We start from the raw sequence: 24,400 nt of genomic DNA, 5'->3' as shown, positions 1-24,400 counted from the left end.
GTAGGGTTGGACTGTAGATGGGGATCCCTATGGGGTTGGTACCCTAGAAAGGGGGCAGCCCCTTTTGGGGGCACTCATGTCCCATTTGGTGACATCCACTCATGCAATTTGTGTTGTCTCTGGGCAAGAGTGGCTGGGTTTTACTTCCAACCAAGTGCCCCCACATCCATCCCCACCCCTATAGTGACCCCTCAGCCCTTGACCCTTCCTCCTCCTCCTCCTCCTCAGGGTGAGGAGGGAGCTGCCCCCACCATCTGTCCCCCCTCGTCTCTTTGTCAGCATTGGGCTGCCTGGAATGCGTATTAATTTTGGGAGGAATGCAGCCCCCCGCATGGCCCAGCATTTCACCTCCCCCACCCCACAGCATCCCCACAGCTTTTGGGGATGAAGGGGAGGGAAAAGGGGGGGGTCCGCCATGGATAACCGAGCCGCCATCGGGTGATGCTGCCCAGGCCTCTCTGCAGGGCAGGCTGTGGGCCAGGGGCTGATTGAACACAGGCTCAGTGCCTGATTAAACTAATCGGAGGGGGATTTTTTTTTTGGTTCTTGTTGTATCACTTCATTCGAGTTTGTCCTTAAAAGGAAACCATCGCTTGTGGGTAGGGGAGGGGGCTTGGGGGCGGGGGGGGGCTTTGTGCGGTGAAGGCTGATAAATGCAGGGTCCTTATCACAGCCTGGCTCCATGCAGTGCTGGCAGGGGCACAGAGGGCTGAACCCAGCGTGTGGGTGAGCAGCACAGCATTGAGTGCAGCATGCCAATGCCACCCAGTTCCCCTCACCCCCTGCCCACCGTGACTCAGCCTTTTGCCCACATAAGGCCACCCATTCTCCGGCCGCTGGCGCGTTCCTTCGTGTCCAATGCACAAAAGAGGCATTGAGCTGCACTGATCTGGGGATCTATTTGGCACCCACACGATGCCCACCCCTCACAGACCCCGTCTGGGTGCCATAGGGCTAAGTGGTAACGTGTCATCCATCCGGGCTGGAGCAATGTGCCTTGGTTGGGTTGGGATGCTTGAGTACTGGGCAGCCTTGTGGGCAGCGTGCCTGGCTCAGGCAGCAATAGCAGCTGCTTTCTGCTGTCTCACTGTTGAGTGTGTTGGCACAGGGTCGGGGTGGGCTGGCACCCATCAACACTGTGCCCAGCAGCATCCCTAGCACAGCGGGTAGGAGTAAACAGCCTCAAAACCACCGTATCCTCCCCACACCCCCAGCCCAGCTTGAAGTCCATGGGTTCCCCCATCCATCTCCTCCCCCCTCCATAGGAATGAGAGTTGGGATGCAGCAGGTCAGAGTGGGAGGGCGATGCTTTATTAACTTAGTGTCAATGCAGCGGATGCATCCGACGTGGCTCAGCGCTGTGAGCATCGTGTAGGTTGGGGATAGACATCCCAGTGTGCAGCACAAAGGTGAGGCTGTATGGAAATCACACTGCGTGCACCTGGCTGGGTTGGATGGGGCAGGAGGAGATGCAACGTTTAAATTAAATACTGCAATAAAGAGTGAACCTGGGGTACAAAATGAGGCTGAACCCAGCACGAGTGTGGGATCTAAGGGCAGAGATGGAGCCTGGTTTCTTGCTTTGAGGTGTGAAGTCTTGGCCCCTCACTCAGCTGCGCTGCCGTGTGCATCCATTCAACAAGGCAAAACCCACACAAACATGTTACAAACCAAAAGGAAACGGGTGTGCTACGTAGGCAGTGCTATGGGAGGCGTCCGATTGTCGTGGGGGGCTGTGGGGGTCCCACCACCATCACTCCTCCCCCGAGGACCAGGGCTCCTGCTCTGGGTGCAGTGGAGAGAGCGAAGGGACAGGCTCAGCCCCACTGTGCTTGCTGGGCAGGGAGTGGGCAGAAGGGGCTTCACTTGGGTGGGTGATGCCATTCAGCCCCTCCTCGGTGAACTCAGCCAGGTCCTCCAGGCTGGCTTGTCGATGCAGCCCATTCTGCTCCCCATTCTTGGTGTGCTCTGGTTCTGCTATTGCCTCCTGCACTGTTGGCTGCTCATCACTGGATGAGGTGGGTGAGGACCCTCCTTCCTCCTCCTGTAGGGGCTGTGTGTCGCCATCCCCCTCCTCATCCTTGGCTAGCTTGGCTCCCAGTACCAGCTCCTGATTGAACTCTAGGGCTTGCTCTACTATCTCCAGGATATCTGAGTCTTTCACCATGTCCACTGGAAGCTGTGTGGGCACATCGGGGAGATATTCAGCCACCTCTATGCCAGCTCCATGCTCCAGCATGGTGCCTGGAGGTGGGTCAGTGTTGGAGGGGTCTGTGTTGGAGGTTTCAGTGGTTGGGGGATTGTCTCCATCCTGCACATCCTCCTCCCCCAGCCCCTCATCACTCAGGGTGGTCTTATCAGCGTGCTCTTCAGACAGCCCCTCAGCCATGGGCACAGACAGTCCTTCCTCCAGCTCAGCAGCAAAACCCCCTGCATCCTCCTCATCCTCCTCCTTTGGCATCTCAAATTCTCCCATGGGCATTTTCACATCTTCAGCTTCCCCCACAAATGGCTCCAAGTGCTCTTCATCCTTTGGCACCGGAGAAGCTCCTCCAGGCACTGTGAGTTCATCCTTTCTGTCTTCTGCTGTTTCAACTTTAATTTCTTCAAATTCCTCTGAGTTCTCAGCTTCCTCCATGCTGGACCCCTCTTGGTTGGGAGCAGAAACTATGAAGTACCCTTCCTCCTCCTCGGTGCATTCTGGCTCAGGGTTCAGCTCCATCCCTGACTCCTCGCAGCTCTCTGGCACTGCATGAACTGCTGCCTCATCGCTCCCTCTCAGCTCCTCTTCCTCCTCCTGAGCCATTTCAGGTGCTGTCTCCTCATCCCCTCCACTGGATGGAGGGTTTGGATCAGACTCCAGCACCTCCCCACTGTATGCACATAGTGGTGTGCTGTTGAGCGTATCCTCCATTTCCATCCTGCATGGCTTGGGCTCCTCCAACTGAGTATCCTCTGACTGAATGTCCTCCTCCACGGGCTCATCATTCTCTGCACCATTGCCTGGATCCTGCTGCATCACTGCAGTGTTGGGGCTGCCTCCCTCCAGCTCAATGGGCTCCAAGCTCAGCTCCTCATCCTGCTCCTCCAGCACTTCCACTGGATCCTGTGGATCCCCTGGTGCCTCTCCAGTGTCCCCATACCTGATCTCCTTTTGCCCTGGGGCCACATCAACCTCCTGTCCTACTGTGTCCTGTGGTTGCTGCTGGCTCTGCACCTCACTCCCAGCATCTCCCTCATCCTCACCCCCCTGGGTTCCCTCTGTTGCTGTGGGTGACATGATATCTCCCTCCTCATTTTCTGCTGCCTCTGCAGGTGGGTTATCATCCACCTGGGCTGGCTCTTGGGATGTGATGGTGTTGATTCCTGTCTCCTCTTTATCCTCCACTGTCCCTTCCCAACCTTGTGCTTCCTGCTTTTCACTGATGTCATTGTCTTCCCTGCCCCATGCCCCCTCTCCTGGCTGCAGCACCATGTCCTGCTCCAACCCATCCTCTGCAGAGCCCTGCTCCCCATGCTGCACCCAAGGTTCCCCAGGTTCCTCCTGAGGGTCTCCAGATTCCTCCTGCAAGTCTCCATGATCCTCATTCAGGTCCCCATGTTCTTCCTTCAAGACCCCGTGTTCCTCCCACAGGTCTACATGTCCCTCCTGGGTGTCACCATGTTCCTTTTGCAAGTCCCCATGCTCCTCCTGCAGGTCCCTATATTCCTCCTGTGGGTCCCCATGCTCCACCTGCAGGTCCCCATGTTCCTCCTGCAGGTCCCTTTGTTCCTCCTGCAGGTCCCCCTGCTCCTCTTGCAGGTCCCTGTATTCCTCCTGCAGATCCCCACACTCATCCTGGGTGTCCCCATGCTCCTCCTGAAGGTCCCTATGTTCCTCCTGCAGGTCTCCATGCTCATTCTGGGTCTCCCCCGGCTCCTCCTGTAGGTCCCCATGCTCCTCCTGGGTGTCCCCATGCTCCTCCTGCAGGTCCCTATGTTCTACCTGCAGGTCCCCATGCTCCTCCTGGGTGTCCCTATGCTCCACCTGCAGGTCCCTTTGTTCCTCCTGCAGGTCCCCACGCTCATCCTGGGTCTCCCCATGCTCATCCTGCAGGTCCCTTTGTTCCTCCTGCAGGTCCCCATGTTCCACCTGCAGGTCCCCATGCTCCTCCTGGGTGTCCCCATGCTCCTGGGTGTCCCTATGCTCCACCTGCAGGTCTCCATACTCCACCTGCAAGTCCCTATGTTCCACCTGCAGGTCCCTATGTTCCTCCTGGGTGTCCCCATGCTCCTCCTGCAGGTCCCTATGTTCCTCCTGAAGGTCTCCATGCTCATCCTGCAGGTCCCTATGTTCCTCCTGTAAGTCCCTCTGTTCCTCCCACAGGTCCTCATGCTCCTCCTGAAGGTCCCCATGCTCCTCCTGGGTGTCCCTATGCTCCACCTGCAGGTCCCCATGTTCCACTTGCAGGTCCCCATGCTCCTCCTGCAGGTCCCTGGGCTCCTCCTGCAGGTCCCTATGTTCCTCCTGGGTGTCCCCATGTTCTTCCTGTAAGTCCCTCTGTTCCTCCCACAGGTCCTTATGCTCCTCCTGCAGGTCCCCATGTCCCTCCTGGGGGTCTCTATGTTCTTCCTGCAGGTCCACATGTTCCTCCCACATGCCCTCAGCCTCCTCCAAGCCCATACTCTCCTGCCTCAGCTCTTTGGCTCCCAAAGCCTCCCCTGTTTGGGGGTCCTCTCCCTCTAATGCCTCCCTTCCTTTATCTTCCTCCTCTCCCTCATCATCCCTTGCACTGTCTGTGCTCTCCCTTCCTGTGCTGTCTTCTCCAGCCCCTGATGAGCCCTCTGCTGCTGGCACAGCCCCTTCAATGCTAGAGACCTTTAGCTCCAGGCAAACCTCCTGCTCCCTCTCCTCCCCTGCATCAGCACCCAGCTCACACAGTGATGTCTCCTGGTGCTCAGACTCCTGCTCTCCCTCAACAAAATCCTCTTGCAACTGGGTTCCCATGGGCAAAACCGGGTGGCTCCCCACAGGGATAGCACAAACAGCTTTGATTTCCATATGCAGGGACCCTTCTTCTTGTGTTTCCCTCTCCTGATCTGGGAACTCACATTCCTCATCCTCAATAGAGGGGCTACACGGTTCCCTTTGCTCCTTGTTCTCCATGCTAGTGGCCTCCACGTCCTCCTTACCCACCTCCAGCATGGACCCTCTTGTGTCCCCTCCCCAGGGCTCTCCCCCTGGCTCCTGGCTCTCCATGGAGCTCAGTGGGTTCAGCATCTCCTCCTCTTTGCTCCTCTCCTCCTCCCACGTCTCCTCCTGGCTCTCTGCATCACTCTGGGTGGCACTTAGCAATGTGGGCACGTTGCTGCAGAGACACAGCTCAGGTGGGGACGTGGTTTCACCCTTAGCACCCACCCCCTGGGTTTTTGCAGCCTCCAAAGGGTCTTCAATATCTCCACCCCTGGTACTTTGGGTGGCACCGAGAGTGGGCACTTCTTTGGCCTCAGCATCATCTTGCATCTCCTTCAGAGCATCCTGCAATGCGTGGCTGACCAGCTGGTCAGGACTCAGTGGGTTTTGCATAGGGGACTCCTTAACAGCCCCACACTCATGGGCTGGGCTCTCAGCCCCCCCACTGCCTGCCTTTGGGGACAGCACAGGGACAGCATGGCTGGATGCAGCCAGCTCCCAGCTCCTCGGTGCCTTCAGGACAGAGCTGACTTTCTTGAACTCCTGTGAACTGGAGCTTTTGCTTTTGGGGGTCAGAGCCTTGAGGGCATCACCGGGGGTTCTGCACAGCTGTGCCACCCCCTCGGGACGGGGGAAGGCAGCAAGGCTGGCACGGTGTTTGCTGCTGCTCGCCTCCAGCTTGACATCTGCAGAGAGCAGGGAGAGCACAGTGTAGGGGGGGGAGGCAAAGCCCAGCACCCAGGGGTTGGAGCAGACATCACCCCATCACCCAACAGCTCCTCTCTCGCCTCTTGCTGACCCCTCTCCTATTTTTAAACACTTCTTGGGAAGTGGGAAATTCCTCCCGGGTGTTGCAGAGCACTGATGATCCCAGGGTTACAGTATGGGATGGAGGGTGCTCTGCTCTGCCTGCAGCAGTGGGGTCAGAGATGAAGTGGGCTTGTATGGATGTGTGCAAGGGGATGGTTTGTCAATAGGTTTAAGGAACAAAGGAAATGCCTGTTGCCCATGAACAGTCTCATGCTCAGGCTCCTCACGCACAGGAGGAATTAAAAAAAGAAGTGAAGAAGCAGATAAACCCTTATCTGCTCTATGAGGAGGTGCTGGCAAGACCAGAGCCTGCTGTTAGCACCTTCCTATCGCATTGACCAACCCTTGCCAGGAAAATCCTTCTGTCCCATGGCCCTCCCTTACCTCTCAGGCTGTTGGCCAGCTTGAACTCCCCAGGTGGCATCTGCAGCCGGGTGCTCTCTGCTTCCAGCAATGTCCTGCAAGGAGATGTATTGTGGGTGGGTGATATCTTTGCAATCAGTACTGAGCTACCAAAGCACCCCCAGGGATGCTCCAGGTAAACTGAGGCATAAAATGACTATGGGGTGGTTTTGCTTGAGCCAAACTGCTGGGTCACCTGGTTGTGAGGTGCAGGGGTTGGGGATCCCAAGGGGCAGCCCATCACTGCCTGCTGCCAAGGAGGTCTCTCTCCTCCCTGCTCCATGGGCCCCCTCCCATCCCCCCCATCCCCCCAGCTTAGTGCCCTCGCCACCGGGTGACATCATGCTCTGCCGGGGAGGCCCCTCCGCTGTGGACAGCCACTATTCTCATGCTAATTGTCCCCCCAGTCCTTTGCAAGCCTGCCTTTGTCTGGGGCCATCTGGAAGGGATGCAAGAGGACTGGGGGCTGCAGGGTTCAGCCCCAGTCTCCCAACATCTCCCTTGCTGCTCTGTCCAGCGAGGCTGGGTAATGCTACAAGGGGAAATTTAGGGCATCACCTTGCTCTGAGCACACGGTTGCAATGTGGGAGCACTCTGAGTCCCCAGAGGGAGCTGTGTTACAGTGGAAGGAGACCTCACCTGTAGGTTGCCACCTCCAGGCTGAGGGACATCTTGAGGTGCATGAGCTGCTGTCTGTCCTCCAGCACCTGGGCGATCTGAACCTGCAAGCTCTGCTTCTCCTGCTCCAGGGCCTCGATGGTCAGCTGTGATGAGAAGCACACGGTCAGGAACCTGATTGATCTCCCCATACAAAGAGGGAGCTCTGGTGGTACACTTCTGCCTGGGTTATGTTTCCCACCACCCCCATCATTGCTTTTCTTCCTGGTCCTGACCCTCTTTATCCCATGGGAAATTAAATGCTCCGTCTTCTTCCGGAGGATGTGAGTGAGCAGCTGTGACTCCACTCCAGCATCGCCTGCTGCACTACAAGTAGTGGGGATAGGGACCCTTGATCCATCCAACCCCAGCGCTGCCTGGGGTTGGCTCCTGCTGTCCCTAATGTATTCCTTAGGGATATCAGAGATGGGTGTCCCCGGGTTGCCCAGTGTGCTACAGGGGGAATATCCCAGGGGCACTTGCTTTACGCATGGGGAGGTTGGAAGAGGACTCAAGGGTGGGAAGGAGGGATCCATTGAGCTGTGGCATCTCCTTCTTCACCCTCAAACTAGGAACAAAGAGGGACCCTTCCCTGCACAGGGTCTGCAGATCCAGCTGTGAGCTGGGGCTGCATTTCCAGCCTGTTCCCCCCACGACTTCCCCCGCAGAATTACTTTTGCAGCTGTTTGCCTGCAGCTGTGGCTAAGTCAGATGAAGTTTGTCCATCCCGAATGCAGCAGCAGCAAAAATGGGAAGGAATGACTTGCTGCCCTGGGGTTTGCAGCCCACCTGGGGGCTACTCTTACCCCTCCCAGCTTTTGAGCACCCCAAGATCCCCACTTTCCCCACCTGGAACTTCTCAGCCTCTCCATGCTGCTCCTGCCACTGCTGGCCCAGGCTTTCCTCCAGCATCTCCTTCCGCACCTTCAGCCCCACCAGCTCTTTCTCCAGGTGCCTCAGCTGCAGTTGATTCTGTTGGTTGTCCTCAGCCACCTGCCAGAGGTTCTCCTTGGCTTGGCCAAGCGCACGCTCCAGCTGTGACACCTCTGCCTTGTAGGTCTCCACCGCCCCTCTCCAGATCTCTGACAGTCTCTTGGAATAGTCCTCCACCTCCACGGGTTGAAATGCCACCGGTGCACAGCGAAAGCCCTCCAGGCTTTGAGAGAAGCTGGCAAGCTCTTGGTCCAGCCCTGCTTTCTCCTCCTCGTGCACCTCCAGCAGAGTTTCTACCTCCTTCTCCAGCTGCACCGCTCTCTCCTTCAGCCAGATCTGTGCCCGTCTCTCCTCCTCCAGCTCCTTCTTGCTGGATGTCAGCTGCCTCTTGGCTTCCTCGCGGGCTGCCTGCTCCTTTTGGCACCTGCTTTTCACATGCTGGACCTCCTCATACAGGTTATCCCTGGCCAGCTCAGCAGCACACTTCTCAGTGAAGGCACGATGCAGCGCATCCCGCAGCGACCTCAGCTCCTCTTCATACCTGGCCCTTCGTGGGTCCCCAGCTGGGTTCTCCTTGGTGCTCTGGATCTCAGCTCTCAGCCCTTCATTCTCCTCCTCTAGGAACTTGACACGGGCCAGGTAGGCTTCCAGGCGCTTGTTGAGGTCCCACATTTGTAGGGATTCCTCACCCAGAGCTCTCGCCCCTACGAAACCCTCCGTGCTCAGCATCGTGGCAACAGAAGGAAGGCAGCAGAGCAGTGCCGGAGCAGGCGAGCTCAGCTATTCATACTCACGCCGGGTGAGTGGGAGGCCTCTGAGACCCGAGCAGAGCAGCATTTAACTCTTCCACAGCCGGCACAGCTGCTGCCAGAGCCGTCCCTATGCCCCATCCCCCTCTGTCCCCTTGGGATCTTGAATGGAGATGGCAATGCGCCATGCTGGGGAGGAGCTGAGCTTTAGGGGGATGCTGCAGGGACAGTGGATTCATTCAGAGCAGGGATGGGTTTTGCTGTGCCTCAGTTTCCACTTTAGGTATAGCTGGGCTTCCCATAGAGCACACTGCACCCTGTGTCTTGGAGCTTGGTGCCATCTGTAACTCAACTAATTCCCAATATGCAACCAGAGCACCCAGTGAGATGCATGGATTTTATATGGGGTTTTCCAAGGGTAAACGCCCACCCCCAGTGCCTGATTGTGGGACCTTTTATACTGCTCCAAATAGAGCCACTGTGAGCTTTGGTGTCCCGGGGAGGAGATACCCATAGGGATGCTCTGAGTGCTCCCATTTCATCTCAGTGTCTGGAACTGATCTGGGCTCAGCCAGATCATTGCTATGGCACAAACCCTACCCCAGCTTCACAGCCCTTCATCCAGCCTGCCCAGCAGGCATCCTTTATTTTCAATTTCTCTTTCCCAGTTGATTCATTCTAGGGGACGGGAAAGGGGGGGGGGTGGGGTTGAAATTCCAACTTGGAGCTGTCTGCAAACAAAAGAAGCCGGAAAAGAAATAATAAGAGAGAGGCTTTGTGCCAGCTCTTTCTCTCCTGGATACGCCCCCCACCCCCCCCCTTACTCCTGGAGGGGCGGTGGGGAGGGTCCCTGGGCTGTCCCCTCCATTGCAAGGAGGCAAAGCATGAGCGTCCCCTCCCAGCCGTCTCACGTCGTTTCCACTGAGCTCCCGCCCCGTTGCAAGAGAGAGGCGAGCAAATAGTCCCCTCTGCTGGCCAAGGACCTCCAGATCCACCCTGCAGGGCTACTGGGGCACTGAGTCCCAAGCCACCTTTAGGGATGTATAGAGGGCAGGTGAAGGCTGCATCCCTGCCTTGCAGGAGACCCGTTGGGTTTCCCCAGGCCAGCAGGCAGGAGGGAGCTAATTAGAGGATGATAATTAGGGCGATGTGTTTCCATTGCACATCCTCTTCTATTCATGCTGGGTACGCTGTCCTTCTGCTTTTCCCTCAGCCCCAAATTCTCTATTCCACTGAAGACACCCCAGTGTTGATGCTGATCCCAGACCTTTCCTTTGCCTTTCCCCATTGTGCCCCACCTTCCCCTGACACAGGGACTCCATGGGGTGCCCTAAAAGTCTCACCCAAGGAGTAGAGAGCCCTCCTGCCCTGCCCAGGGGCTGCATGAAGGATCCCCCTGGGCAAAGGGCTGCTGCACCCCTTCCCCTTTGGGGTGTTTGGGATCAGGAGTCACTTGGGACTGGGACATGCATGTGTTCCTGCAGGGTGCTTGGCTGGGTGCTGTCCCTGGGGGATGTTCAGGGTCAGGACCTGCTTGGGATGGGGGCAACCGTGTGTCCCTGGGGGGATGCCTGGGGTTGAGACCCCCAGGGTGGGGGCGTAGCTCCCTCTGCAGGATGCTTTGGGGTGGCTGTTTGGTGGCAGGAGGGGTGACACACCATCCCAGTGCCCTGCGAAGTGCCAGCAGGATTGGCACAGGGTGCTGCTACGTGGCTTCCATCAGGGCCCCTGGGGGAGGAGGAAACACAGCTGGGCAATGGGGACGCAGCTGGGGACCACCTGTGGCCAAGGGAGATGTGCTTGTTGGATGAGATCCCCACGGGGCCGATGGTGTTGGGACAATAGGAAGGACTGGAAGGGTCACGACATCGCCTGGGGTGGGGGGATGAGAGGGGCTGAGCAGCAGGTGAGGATTCTCTGATGGCTGATAAGGGTTGTGCCCTGCTGCCATCTTGCCCTGACCCCTCTCCTTTCCAGATGCCAGCTGTCCTGGGGTCTGTCCTCCCCATTAAACCCCATCAGGACACAGAAGGCAGGAGGGACAGGCACAACAGTGGCCCTGTGGGCAGCGTGAAGGAGCTGCTCTGCTTAAGAACATTTGTTCCCAATTAGGATGGGATCACTCCTTGCTGAGCAGGCACTTTGCCTCTTCCTCATCCCTCAGTACTTTGCCACAAAGCCCATAGGGCAGGATGTGGGCACATGGGAAGGAGCAGCTGCAGGTCTGGGACTGAGATCATCCAGCATCCATCCCTATGTCTGTCCTCATGTCCATCCTGGTGTGCATCCCAACCACGTGCCATGGGGCAGAGCTCTGTGGTGTGCATTGCCTGCTGGACTGTGCTGTTAACGAGACCTTCTCCGCCGTGTGTAATTATTTCCCAGGGCGACAAATGATTAATTCTGTTCAGCTTTCTGCAAACTCACCCGAGCAATTATCCAGCAGGCGCCGTGCCGGCTTCCCTAGGGTGGAAGATGCTTTAAGCCAGAGAAAGTTTGAGCTCAATCTGCTTTAAAAAGCTCCAATGTCAGCTCTCAGGGCTCAGATCCACAACGGGGGGCAAAACCTGGCCCAGATGATGCACCCAGGACTCAGCCCTTCATCTGCTGGATCCCACTCAGAGAGGAAACCAGACCTAGAGTTGCATTCATTATCCCATAAATACATCCCTCCCATCCCATCACAGGCTGCAGACGGGGAAACTGAGGCACAGCATTTGCCAACACGTCAGCTCTCAGCTCATCTTCTCCCTTCCGAGTGGGTGAAAACCCCGGTCCCACTCCAGTGCATCCATCACATGGGGAAGGCAGTGGAGCTGGCAGAGGGGGGGTTTTGCATGACAAAGCCACAGCTCCACCAGCTGTAAGACCCCCTCCCACAGCCCCCCACCCCCCCCAACCCCCTTCTACATCCTTCCGGAGGTGCCAAACATCGGAAATAAGTGCACCCCTATGTCGGAGAGGTCTGAATAATATAGAGTATATAATATAGAGTGTCCCTTCCCAGCTGCTCTGCTCTGCTGCATTGGGTTAACACGGTGCCCAGCTGGAGCAGCCGCGTCGCGGGTCTCGTGCTGCCTTTGCCAGGGGGGGAGGGACGGGGAGGGACAACGAGCTCTGCCAACACGGTAATAATTTTTTTTTGCTTTTACTTAGGGGATGGAATAAAATATAAAAGGAGGAGGGAAAGAGGAAGGATTAAGGGTAAAAAAAAGAAAGAGAGAGAGAGAGAGAGACGCGGACACGGACACACACAGAGGACTCCTTTCGGTGCCTGCACTTATGCCCGGTGCAGCTGACTCCCAGCCTTGCTGCCAACCTGCTGCCTACTTCTACCCAAGAGAAACCTCAGCTCAGCCCCACGCCGGGCCCCTGGGGACCCCGGCCCGCATCGTCAGCAAGGTGGGATATGGGGAGAACCCCTCCTGCGGGTGCTGTAATGCGCTATTCATTGCCATATCTCATATCACCTCTGTGCCAGCAGAAAGTAAAGAGGGGAGATGGTGTGGGGGGAGGGTGGGCATAGCTCTCCCTGTTTGCTGGGGGTGACCTGGATGTACAGCAGGGATGCTTCCACCGGTCCCTGCTTTGTCCTTGGCAGTGCTCTGCAAGTTTCTTTCTGGTGGCGCCGGCTCTGCAGAGCAGGAATGGGGAGGGGGATGGGGGGTTGCTTGGGGCTTGAGGTGGGAAAGTGACTTTGGGATTGATGCTAGTGAGGATGGGGGCTTGAAAGTCCCAGCATGGAGCCCATTCCTTGCTCTGCCACCAGGGACAGGTCCTTGTGCTAAGGAGGATGCAATCGGGACAGGACAGCACCAGGAAGGGAAAATGAGGCATAGAATTGTAGGGAAGGGGTTCAAGCATAGGGGCTGAAGTTGCCCCATACCACAGGGGTGAGGGGAAGCATCACAGGATTTTCCTATTGGCTTTCAGCTCTTTTCCCCAGACCTGCTGGTGTCTCAAGAGGGGCAAGAAGGGCTGGGCAATAAAAAAGAAAGGGAACGTTCTGTTGGGGTTTTTTCATTGCTTTTCCCTGCTGAACAAACCCAGAATGTGTGTGTGCCCAGGGCTGGGGCATTTTGATGTACAACCTCTGCCCTCCTGCAGACACAGTGTTTTGTCTCTGGGATGGAGGTGCTCCCCTTGAGCATCTGATTGAGCCCACATTGATCCCCAGCTGGGAAGAGCCCAGGCAAACCCAGAACCTGTTGCTGTTTCTTCAGCTGATGGAGGGATGGGAAAGACCCCTTCTTCCCCTTTGCTCCGGTACCTCTCTGCATGAGGGGCTCAATCCAGGGGTTACTGAGTACTCAGGGCATTTCAGGTTGCTTTGCAGGGAATAGGTTTGGACTGGGCAAACTGGGGACCCTGAGAGGTTCCTTGGAGTGCTGTGATTTTATGCTTGGAAGGTGGATTTGAGGGGCTGTGCTGCCAAAATCTGGGGCACCTTCTCCTCCACCTCATCCCAATCCACGCCTCTGTCTCCCCACCAGATACCTGCAGCAATGTGTAGGTGTGCAGAGCTCCATGGATGTGTGTATTATGCCCAATTGGCTGTGGGGTTCCTCTGTGGGGTTCCACCAGCCCAGCTCTACTCTTTGCACTTCCACAAGGCTTTGGGGATGGGACACAGCTCCTCCCTGTGCAGTGGGGGCACATCCAGGCCCAGCAACAAGGAGCCCCTTTCTCCAACATGGGTTGGGGGGGGGGTTGAGCAGTTCTGGCAGCCAAGGGACCCCCCCCTACCCCCCTCCCCTTCCCACCTGCTTCCGGCCCTTTATACTCTGCCAGCAGCTGCTGCCAAGAGGCTGCTGGGTGCTTCCCGCAGCATCCCCTGTGCTCATCACATGGGGGGCTCACTGCTGTGACCCCCCCCACAATCAGAACGGTGGGTCCCCCTGTGTTGTTGGTGCTATAGGAAGCAGGGGCAGATTGCAGCAAGGAGGGGATAGGATCAGAGGGGGACAGGCACGTGCATGGGATATATTGGGGCACCTGCAGCCTGGAGCTGGGGTGGGGGGGGGGGACAGGGCAGACTGGAGCGGGGCCAGGCTCTGCCTGTGGCTGCTGACTCATTCTGCAGCTGAGCATCCCTGGAAAGCCGCTGATCAGCTGCGCTATGGGCTGGCAGGGCACCTTGGGAGCAGGGACAAAGTTGTCATGTGCAGGGACAGAGGGGGCTTTGCATGGGGATGGGACAGCTGTGATGGCGTGGAGAGGAAGGGGCTTGGGACCCCTGCTTGTAGTATCACTCGTGCTTTGCTGTGGCTTAGGGTGAGCTCGGAGGAGGAAGAAAAAGAAAGATTGCTCTCGTCCCAAAATACCTCAGCTCATTTTCCACCTGGTTTCCCAGGGAAATAGAGGCAGACAGCGTGTGCATGAGCATCCCACCCATCCCCGTGGCTCAGAGCTAACCCAGTCCTGCTCCCCACTTCCCACTTTCCCTTTAGCTGCTCCTTCTCCCAGCCTTTCCCTTGCGAGGGCTAAAAAATACACAGAATTCCATTTGTGGCAAATAATAGGAAAAAAATACATAGCCAACCCCAAACCCCAAACCTCAAACGGCGACGCCTGAAAGTCCCGCTATCATGGGACTCTGGTGGGCAGAGTGAGCTGGGTTTAACCCCTATGGAGTCCTTGGTCTCAATGTGTTGGGTGTCCAAGCTACGGGTGGGCACTCATGCAGCTTTAATCCCCTGAATTTCCTACTGAGGTTTCATTGCTGCTCACTGCTTGCATCACTGCGGCGCCTGGGGGACAGGATGAAAAGAGTCTGGGACAAAAACTGCCTCGCTCCACCACACCAGGGGTCATTGCCAGCCCCACACTGCAGCAGGGACTGTCCCTCACTCTGCTTTGTGAGGTTGAATTGGAAAGCCCCCAACTTGGTGTTGGCAGCACTGGTGATGTCCTGGATAGGAAGGGATGGATGTGTGGTGTGCGGTGCTAGGGGCTGTCCATGCATGGTGCATGCTGTATATCCATAGTGCATGATGCTAGAAGCTGTATATCCACAGATCATGGTATTAGGGGTTGTATATGTGTGGTGCTAGGGCCTGTGCATGCATGGTGCATGTAGCTCAGGGCTGTATATCCATGCTGCATGGTGCTAGGAGTTGTATATCCAGAATGTGTGGTCCCAAGGGCTGTGCAAGCACAGTGCATGGTGCTAGGAGGTGTATTGCATAGTGCTGAGAGCTGTTTGCTTGTGGTTCTTGGGCTGATTCACACCACTCCATGGTGCATTGGCCCCATGAGCTTCTCAGAGCATCCTTTGCAGACAGATGCAGTTCCAGGACAGTCTTCCTTCAGCCTGGCCCTGGCAGCCCTCGACCTGGGCCAGAGCTCACCGCAGAGGTGCCAAATCTGCTTCAGTGGCTGCCAAAATCAATGCAGCACAAAGAGCTCATAAATTACAAAGGAGCTCTGAGGCTCAGGGTCGCTGCACACCAGCTCAGGGCTGAGGAAATCACCGAGCCCCAACGGGGCCCTATAGAGGAGTGCATGGGGCCACACTATCCTGCAGAGCCATGCACCATGCAGGGACCTCTCTGTATCCCTGGTGTCCTCTCCAGATGGCTGGAACTCCTCCGTGACATCCCCAGTGTCCCCAGTGCTGCTCTATGGGGTTGGTGACAGCCGTGCTAGCTGCTGGGCTCTCCTTTCACTGCTGCTCCTCAGCCGGCGGGGGAGAGTCCTTTGTGCCAGGCAGACTTGAGAGAGACCTGGGACATAATGACTGCTTTGCTCAGCCCTGGTTTTCCCAGCCTGTGCGAGGGAAACCTCCGGCGTGAGCTGAATGGCAACGAGGAGCTCCATCCCTCCTGCTCCATCCCTCCCCCACCACCCCGTGCTTTGTGCACCCTCAGCATCCCCATCTCTGGCTGAACCCCACTGGCCACACGTGTGAAAGCACATGCACAAACACATACATATGTATGTGTGCACATGCATGCTGTAACACACATACAAGCTGCAATGCATGCACATGCCTGCATGCATACCCAAAAGCCCAGCTTGCATGCACACACTCACACTCTCACATCATGAGCCAGGGCTCAGTGGCTCATTCCTTCAACCCTGCTCGACACCAGCTATTGCAATCCCCTCTGAGGTTTCTGACTGCGGTGTCTCCAGATATGCAGCCCAGCTCTGGCATTGCCTTCGGCCTGGCTGTGCTCTCAGTCTTTCCATGCTGTACTCAGATCTGCTGTCCCCAGAGGACCCCTCTCCCTGGGGCTGGGTTGGACCCTGGGCACTGAGCTGAGGCACTGCAGTCCTCCCATTCTCCAGGGCAAATCTGCACATTTCCTTCTGCTCTCTCCCCTTTCTGCTGTTCTTGCTGGCTGCATGCTCTAACCCCAGTGCCTTTGTGCATCACCTTGTGCATGCAGGCACCAGTCTCTCCCAGTCCTCCCTCATGCAGAGAGCTGGAGTGAGCTGCTTCTTTCCACTTCAAGCCCTCTGCTGGACTTTTGTCCCCCCTTTGCAGGGTACAGGATGGTCTCAGTCCTCCCATTGCTGCTGCTCTGGGCACTTGCCCCCACAGTGGTCCCGGAGGTGTTCAGCCCTGAGGATGTCACAGGTAATACAGCCTCAGCTGTGCTCATTATCCTCACTCTGTAGCCAATACCTAGTTGGGAAGGGGGGTCTTGTGCCAGCCCCACTTACTGCTCTGCTCTTCTCCCCCCAGATGACCTCAAGGCCCTTCAGGTGTCCATCCCACGTCACCCAGCCCTGCACGCTGTGCTGGCAGGGGACGTCACCATCCCCTGCTTCATCACCTACCTCGCACCCCTGCCCACTGCCAGCACAACGGGGCGTCGGGCAGTGCTGGGAGCCCCCCGGGTCAAGTGGACCTTCATCTCTGAAGGCAGGGAAGCAGAGATCTTGGTAGCACGGGGGGAGAGGGTGAAGGTGAGTGAGGACTACCGCCTCCGTGCCTCCTTGCCCGTCTTCCAGCAGCATTACACTGACGCCTCTTTGCTGCTCACCGAGCTGCGCCCCAACGACTCGGGGATCTACCGCTGTGATGTGCAGCATGGCATTGAGGATGGCCACGACATCCTGGAGCTCAGAGTTAAAGGTATACACAGGAAGGGGAGCAGGATGGTCTGGGGGAGCCTGCCTGGATCCTTTCTCCTGGCTCCTCACCATGTGTCTCCTTACAGGGGTGGTGTTTCACTACCGTGGGGGTTCCACGCGTTACACCTATACTTTTGCTGAGGCTCAGGAGGCGTGCACTGCCATCAGTGCCAGCATTGCCACCCCTGAGCAGCTCTATGCTGCCTATCTGGGTGGCTATGAGCAGTGTGATGCTGGCTGGATCGCTGACCAGACTGTCAGGTGAGTTTGGCATGTTTCCATCACCCACTGACACCCCTTGTGCCACCCTTCAGCCCCACCACCATTCTTCCCCTCTGCTTTGCCAGGTACCCCATCCACACTCCCCGTGAGGCGTGCTATGGAGACATGAATGGCTTCCCTGGGGTCAGGAACTACGGTGTGGTGGATCCAGAGGACATGTACGACGTGTACTGTTATGCTGAGGACGTGCCAGGTGCCTGTGGTGCTTCGTGTCCAACCTCCTTTTCACAGCCCAGCTCTGTCACCCAGTTCCCTTAGCAATGTCCCAAATGTGCACTGCTCCGTAGAGGGCACAGACTTGCTCCTCTGCAGCCCTTTAAAGAGCTGCCTTGCTGACCTGCCGCAGCAAACCACTGATGCTTCCCATTGCTTGAGGAGCACTGCTAACCTGGTGCTGTGTGTCCCATACCTGATACCATACAGCTCATTCATTCTACGTGGCATAGAATTCACTGCCAGGTGGAATCAGCAGCACCTGCATCAGTCATTTTGCCTGTGCAGCGAGCTATGGGCAGAGCTCAGCAGAGCTGAGCAGGTGGCTCAATGCAAAGTGCTCCATGTGCAAGGACAGACCCACATCCAACCCTCTCCCCATCCCTGAGCCACCTCCTGATGCCTCTTTCCTTCCTTTCATTGCAGGAGAAATATTTTTGGAGACAGCCCCGGATAAGTTTACCTTGGAGGAGGCTGTGGCACATTGCCAGGCTCAGGGTGCAGTGCTGGCCAGCACAGGGCACTTATATGCAGCCTGGAGTGCAGGGTTGGATGCCTGCAACCCGGGCTGGTTGGCTGATGGCAGCGTCCGTTATCCCATCGTCACCCCTCGGGAACGTTGTGGAGGAGCCCTGCCGGGTGTTAAAACCATCTTCCAGTTTCGAAACCAGACGGGATTCCCTGATGCCCAGAGCAGATACGATGCTTACTGCTTCCGAGGTAACCAGGGGCACCGAGGCCCCAAGGTTTAGTGTTGAGCTCTGGGGTGCACGAAGCAGGGATTGAATAGAGATCCCTACGTGCTCACCGTGCCAACTTATCACTGTTGGAGCAAGGGTGTTCAGCACAGCTGCAATAGAGCATGCTGACTCAGCACAGGGATGCTTTGCATGAGCTCGATGTTGCATGCCAATATATCTCCATAGGGGAGGAATAACCCGCATGATTTCAACGCTGCATGCTGATGCATTGTGATAGAGGATGGATGCTCTGCATGGTCTGCATAGCGCATGGCAGTATAGTGTAGGGTTGGCTGCAGTACTGCATGCTGCTGTAGCACAGTAAGGCAGGGACATCCCAGTGGTGCTCTATGAGCTCAGGGTGGCTCTGGGGATGCTGTGAGCCATCACCTTGGGGCCGAGCTGGCTGCAGGACCACAGCTCCAGGACAGTTTGCCCCTATGTGGATGCTGAAAGCATTTTGGGGCTCTCTGTGGGCTGCTGGGCACAGCCTACCAGGACTGTATGGTCTATGTATAACCATGGATAGGTCATGAAATAGAGGCAGTGAGCTACTGGGTGCTCAGGGCACCCTGCACACCAGGGTATGTATGTGAGGACCGAGGCACAGATTCTTCCCATTCCCACTTACCTGAGCATCCCCTGTGTGCTCCCACCAACCATCTGCTGCATGCCTCTGTGCCTCAGTTTCCCCATTTCTCAGTGGATTCCCCACTGGATAGAGCTAGGCAGGATGGACCCATCTCACAGTGCCCTACTGCATAACCCACTAACAACCCGGCTCAGCCAAGGCACAGGGGTCCCCCAGGTTGTTCCCAGCTGCCGCGGGGCCAGGACAAGGCAGTAATACCCCACTTTCTTTCTGCCCACAGAAGGGACAAACTCTTTCCCTGAGGCTGCAGGAAAATATCAAGCCAGAGAGCCCGAGGGCCTCCAGGAGATTGTTACAGTGGCAGAAAAGCTGGAGGAGCTGCAGCTGCCCAAAGCGCAAGTGGAGATTGAGTCGCGAGGGGCTATATACGCCGTCCCTTTCTTTAAGGACGCGGCTGATGCTGAGCTGGAAAAGCCAAGCCTGTCCCCTGAAGACACCCGGCACCCCATAATAGATTCCTCCTTGTCCTCAGCACGAGGACGTCACCCATCCTCGTCCACCCCTTTCCCCACAGCCCCAGCTGTCCCCAAGGCAGGCGTCCCACGTAGCTGTGCTGTACAACCAGGCAGCCCATCCCCTGCAGACCAGGATGGGGCAGCAGGGGCAGGTGGAAGGTGCACAGAAGCCAGGCAAGAGCCGTCCCATACGGGTAGGTCCAGCAGTGCTCAGGGCTGGGGCACAGAGAGCAGCAGCAGGGATGCAGGCACAGACCAAGTGCCATCTCACCAAGGGTGCACCCATAGTCAGGGTGTCGGTGTTGTGGTGTGGTGGTCTGTTCTTGCCATGTAGTTGTTTGTCTGTCTGTCCTGTAGCCAGGACAGTAGGGTGCAGTGGACAGGATCAATGCCAGACCATGCTGTATTGGTGCCAAGAGGTGGCAAAGGGGCCAAGCACAGACATATTGTGGGACAGGAGAATGCAATGGCCAAGCTGGAGCATGGGGCTGGTTCAGAAGGGGAAGCATCACTGAACTTGGGGCTGTTTCTGTCTCCTCAGGCATCATTGTGCCGATGTTTCCCCTTCAGCTCTGCTTGTTGCTGGCAGTGCTGATGCCCAGTTCCTGGCTGGCTCCAGGTGTGGGTGTCTCACTGCCTTTCCTTGCCCCTTGCAGAGGATGGAGCAACGCTGAAGTGGCCTCTGGGCTCTGTGCTGGGTGAGGACTTCGGGAACACAGCAGCAGAGAGTCCTGGCAGAGGACAAGAGCCTGGAGAGCCCATGAAGCAGAACGTGCAGACACTCTTGGTGGGCACAGAAGGACCCAATGACACCCTGTCCCCAGCAGAGGCCACAGCAGGTGACACAGAGCCACCCAATGGGCATCCCCGACCACCCGGCTTCGTGGTCCCCACGTGCCTCCCCGTCCAGCTGTGGGAAGCTGTGGGGCATCCAGCCCACAACAGCAGGGCATCTGGGCACAGGGACAGCCAGGTGACACCTCCGACCCGCACCACTTTTGTCACTTCGACAGATAGCCAAGAGCCACGTCCCTCTACAGGCAGCAGTGGGACCGGGGGAGGCAGCACCCCCATCCACACTGCGGGGGCTGCTGAGGACCCCGAGCTATCAGGAGATGTGACTGAAAACCATGGGGCATCCCCGCTGCCCCCTGCACCACCACAGCTTCAGGATGATGGAGAGGAGCAGTCGGGGGCCCCTTGGCTCTCCTCACCCACAGCACCAGGGGATGGGGGCACAGCCCAAGCAACGGCGGTCACCCCATGGCACGCAGAGGTGCCCGGCAGCATCGATGCTCTGCAAACCCCAAGCACTGATAGCGGGATGCCCGCTGCATCTTCAGAGGAAAAGGAGGATGAGGAAGAGGAGGAGGATGAGGAAGAGCACCCGATGCCCTCTGTTGCAACCGTGGAGGGTTTCCTTGCAGCCGTTCCAGGAGAACCAGGTGGGACCCACAGGGATGGCCTCACCTCTCCCCATGCTGGGCCCCCCAAGCTGTCCCCAGCACCCAGCTCGGCCACCCCATTGCCTGCCCTGCCTACAGAGCGTGCCAGCCTGGGTGCAGGTGCAAGTTTGGCCGGGGGTCCCCTGCACTGTGTCACTTTTGCACTTGGGGCAGCGATCCTGGCTGCACATTGGCAATAGAAAGCAGCAGCACCTTTCCTTTGCACTGTGCTTTCCTCTTGTCTGTCCGTCCTTCTGTCTGTCTGTCTCTCCTCTCTCTCTCTTTCCTCCTCTCTTCGGCTGGGTAAGGGAAGGTTAAAGGTCCGGAGAAGCACATATTTGTCAAACAAATTGGTCTGAGCTATGCATGCACTTAATTCTCTTCTACTTCTGTGAAGTGTTTTAATGACTGTTTCCATGAAAAGAAAAAAACAAATAAGAAACAAATCTCTCAAAAGAAGGCCCCAAACCCTCCTCTGACTAACAGTGGTACTAATAAAGGGAATTAAAAGCTTTCTAGAACACGCACCTTGGCTAGCTCTTCCCTTCATCCTTGCGCCCGCTGCCTCGCTCGCATCCCCACTGACGAACTAATCCCCCCCCCAGGCCCCAGAGGGATGAAGGCCTTTGGGGTTGAGCATGTTGTGAGCTGTCCCTGGAGCATCCCTATGGTGCACGCAGCTGAACGCCGTGCAGAGCTGTGGGGTGGTGGGTGTTTTGGGGGTGCATTGCCTCAAGAGGAGCACCAGGGGGCTGAGATGGAGCCCACTTGCTGCAGGAGGGTGGTGGGTGCATGAGCAGTGACCCCAAGACAAAATTCCTCTTGGCTCCTAAGTCGGGATGCTCTCAGCTCTGCAATCGAACCCCTGCCCATCTTGCTGCCTCTTGTCCATGTGGGACAGCCTCGTTAGGGGTCCTTCCTTCACCCCCAAAGCATGGGTGCTGCTCAGCACCTTGCAGTGTGGATGTGTATGTCCTGGCAAGAAGAAATGTGCTCCCAAAGAGCCAGACGTGCCCAAGCCTTTAATAGCTCATTTCTCACCCTGCTACAGTCCAATGGAGATGTCCACGTGTCCCTGCAGGCAGGGAGGTGATGCTGTCTGGGGCAAGCGAGGGCACAGGGCCATTGGATAGTGCCAAGGACTTGCACTCCCTGTGCTGCCGGCGCTGGTGACAGCCCTTAATCACATTCTTAAGCTGGGGACGGATTAATGACCGTGTGTCTTAATGACCGGAACAGGCTGGTGCTGGTTTTGCAGGTTGGAGATGGCACCATTGAATTATCAGCCTTGGGCAGGCTGAAGGTGACAGCAGTGAGGTTGGGGACAGGCACGAGGCTTGTTTTGCCACCAGTCTGAAGACGTGTGTCTGGGACATGCCAAGGGCTTATCCTTTCATGTTCCCTTGAAAAGAGCCATCATTGCACTTCTCTGGGGGCAGCAGGACTCATTCCCATCCACAGCACATTCTAACAGTGTCCAGCTGGGGACATGCCAAAGCCTCAAACCCATCCATTGCAGGAAGATGTGATGGCTCCAGGCTTGCCACCATGCCCCAAACACTGTGCATCCATCTGAAGGCTGAGGGGCAGCTCAGGGCATGCAATAAGCAGGGCTGCCCGTGCCTTGTAGGTGGCTGCATCCCCAACCCCTGCTTGAATGGAGGGACCTGCATTGAGGATGGCATCCATCCCACCTGCCTCTGCCTGCCAGGATACGGAGGGAGCAACTGCGAGAGATGTGAGTCCCCAGGGCCACTCAGCCCATGGTCCTGCAGGCATCAGTGCACAGAAATCTTGTTTGGGTTCTTTTTGCATTGCTCAGGGGCTGGGCTCCACGGTGCTGACCCTGTCCTCTCTCCCCCCCTTGTCTCCTGCTGTGGTTCAGCGCTGAAGAGGTGCAACCCCAGCTGGGACAGATTCCAGGGAGCCTGTTACAAACACTTCTCCACCCGGAGGAGCTGGGAGGACGCCGAGTCGCAGTGCAGGCATTTTGGGGGGCATCTGGCCACCATCCTGACCCCTGAGGAGCAGGACTTCATCAACGGTACGTGGGGCCACCCCAGCCTGCATGGCATGGGATCCAGAATCCCTCCACAGTGGGTCTGAGGCTTGAAGACTGAGCCAAAACTTGGCCAAGGGGTAAGGCAGAGCCTAAGTTCCTCTTCCTCTGCTGGGAAGGGCAGATGGATGGGTAGACACCATCACAAATGTTGTTTTAAAAGGGGAAAGGAAAGGGGAAGGGAAGGGGAAAGGAAAGGAGAAGGGAAGGGGAAAGGAAAGGAGAAGGGAAGGGGAAAGGGAAGGAGAAGGGAAGGGGAAAGGAAAGGAGAAGGGAGGGGGAAAGGAAAGGAGAAGGGAAGGGGAAAGGAAAGGGAAAATGAAAGGGGAAAGGAGAAGGAATATGGGCAATAGGATGGATTAATTGGTAGAAAAGACAGCTGGGAAGCAGGGCGGTCCAGGAGGAGTAGGAACGGTCACAGGGACATCAGGGACAGACATGGGGACACTGGGGCTCTGCTGCCCTCTTTCGGTGACCCCCCCCCAAGCCCTCTGCCCTGATGGGTGCCAAGGGGATGGCAGAGCTCCCCAAGCCCTCCTCTGCCCCCAGAACAGTACCGTGAGTACCAATGGATCGGCCTCAACGACCGCACCATCGAGGGGGACTTCCAGTGGTCCGACGGCAGCCCCTTGGTAAGCCGTGCTGCCAACCCCCCCCCATTCCCAACCCCACCTCACCTCGTGGTCCTTCTCCATCCCTTTCTGAAGCCTCAGCTGAAGGCACTGGCATGAGCACTGCATGATTTGGGGTGCCTGGACCAGCAGCATGGAGATGGGGCAACGTGGCATGGGCTGAATGCAAAGTGCCAGCACAGCCCCAGCCCATCCTGTGCTCCCCAGCTCTATGAGAACTGGCACCCAGGGCAGCCTGACAGCTACTTCCTCTCCGGTGAGAACTGCGTGGTCATCGTTTGGCACGATGGGGGGCAATGGAGCGATGTCCCCTGCAACTACCACCTCTCCTACACCTGCAAAATGGGGCTGGGTAAGCGATGTACATCCCCAGCAAGCTGGAAAACAAAGGTCCCCTCTTAGCTCACCTAGGGTTGGGATTGGAGCTGGTGGGGAGGCAGCAGGGTCCAGCACAGTATAAGATGTCCACCCTCTCCTCCCACCCCACAGTGCAGTGTGGACCCCCCCCTACCATCAGCAATGCCCACTCCTTTGGCAAACCAAAGCAGCACTATGAGATCGGCTCTATTATGCGCTACCACTGCCGGTACGGCTTCACCCCACGCCGCTCCCCCATCATCCGCTGCCGTGAGGATGGGATTTGGGAACGGCCCCAGCTCTCCTGCCGACCCGGTGAGCATGAAACCCCCTCCACCCCCACATCTCCCCTTATGAGTGGCTCTTCAGTGGGACTCTTTGCTTCTTGTGTCTCCCCAGGGCTGGCTCAGCACCATGAGGACTGAGTGAGCTGCCACCCTGGATCCCAGATCTGGAATGGATGGGGATGGCACTGGGATGGCACTGGGATGGCAGTGCAGCACCATAGGGTGAGGGGTGTCCTGGTGTGTGCCTGCCCTCTGCTTGTTTTATATCTGTACAAAGAAACTCCAATAAACTCCCTCAAAAGGAATCGCCAATGAGTCGTGTGGTGTCTCACCTTGGGGCTGTTCAAATCCTGGAATGGCAACAGAGTCATAATCAAGGAGGGGGAGAGGGGATGCAGAAGAAGGTGACAACTTGGACATGGCAGCATCACCTCAAGCTGCTGCCTCCCCCCTTTTGCAGTGGGACAGT

At 57.1% G+C, this 24,400-nt stretch overlaps 2 protein-coding genes across 4 annotated transcripts; one reads left to right on the top strand and one right to left on the bottom strand.

The window, feature by feature from the left end:
* Positions 1–1,289: 1,289 nt before the first annotated feature.
* Positions 1,290–9,541, bottom strand: NES (nestin). The gene is made up of 4 exons (XM_015884463.3): positions 7,892–9,541; positions 7,025–7,149; positions 6,368–6,441; positions 1,290–5,859 (listed from the first exon to the last, which is right to left on the bottom strand). The coding sequence occupies exons 1-4, from the start codon at positions 8,702–8,704 to the stop codon at positions 1,754–1,756; spliced, it is 5,118 nt and encodes a 1,705-aa protein (XP_015739949.2). The 5' UTR covers positions 8,705–9,541; the 3' UTR covers positions 1,290–1,753.
* Positions 9,542–11,736: 2,195 nt separating this feature from the next.
* BCAN (brevican) lies at positions 11,737–24,236 on the top strand. 3 transcript variants are annotated; one of them, XM_015884457.3, is made up of 15 exons: positions 11,737–12,126; positions 16,217–16,309; positions 16,418–16,810; positions 16,896–17,070; positions 17,157–17,284; positions 17,731–18,024; positions 18,917–19,345; positions 19,808–19,990; positions 20,165–20,596; positions 22,227–22,334; positions 22,482–22,640; positions 23,205–23,287; positions 23,495–23,639; positions 23,777–23,959; positions 24,044–24,236. In XM_015884457.3, exons 2-15 carry the CDS (start codon positions 16,225–16,227, stop codon positions 24,067–24,069), a joined length of 2,823 nt encoding a protein of 940 aa, XP_015739943.2. In that variant the 5' UTR covers positions 11,737–12,126; positions 16,217–16,224; the 3' UTR covers positions 24,070–24,236. The 3 variants fall into 3 exon arrangements, with proteins under 3 accessions (XP_015739943.2, XP_032305080.2, XP_085389721.1); XM_085533595.1 differs by having other exon boundaries at positions 11,882–12,211; XM_032449189.2 differs by lacking the exon at positions 18,917–19,345.
* Positions 24,237–24,400: the final 164 nt, after the last annotated feature.

Source organism: Coturnix japonica, unplaced genomic scaffold (genome assembly GCF_054131305.1).
Source record: "Coturnix japonica strain WE unplaced genomic scaffold, WE-NBRP24 Scf062, whole genome shotgun sequence".
Classification (NCBI taxonomy): Eukaryota; Metazoa; Chordata; class Aves; order Galliformes; family Phasianidae; genus Coturnix; species Coturnix japonica.
The sequence above is the reverse complement of the archived record's forward strand: the minus strand, read 5'-3'. Positions and strand labels throughout refer to the sequence as shown.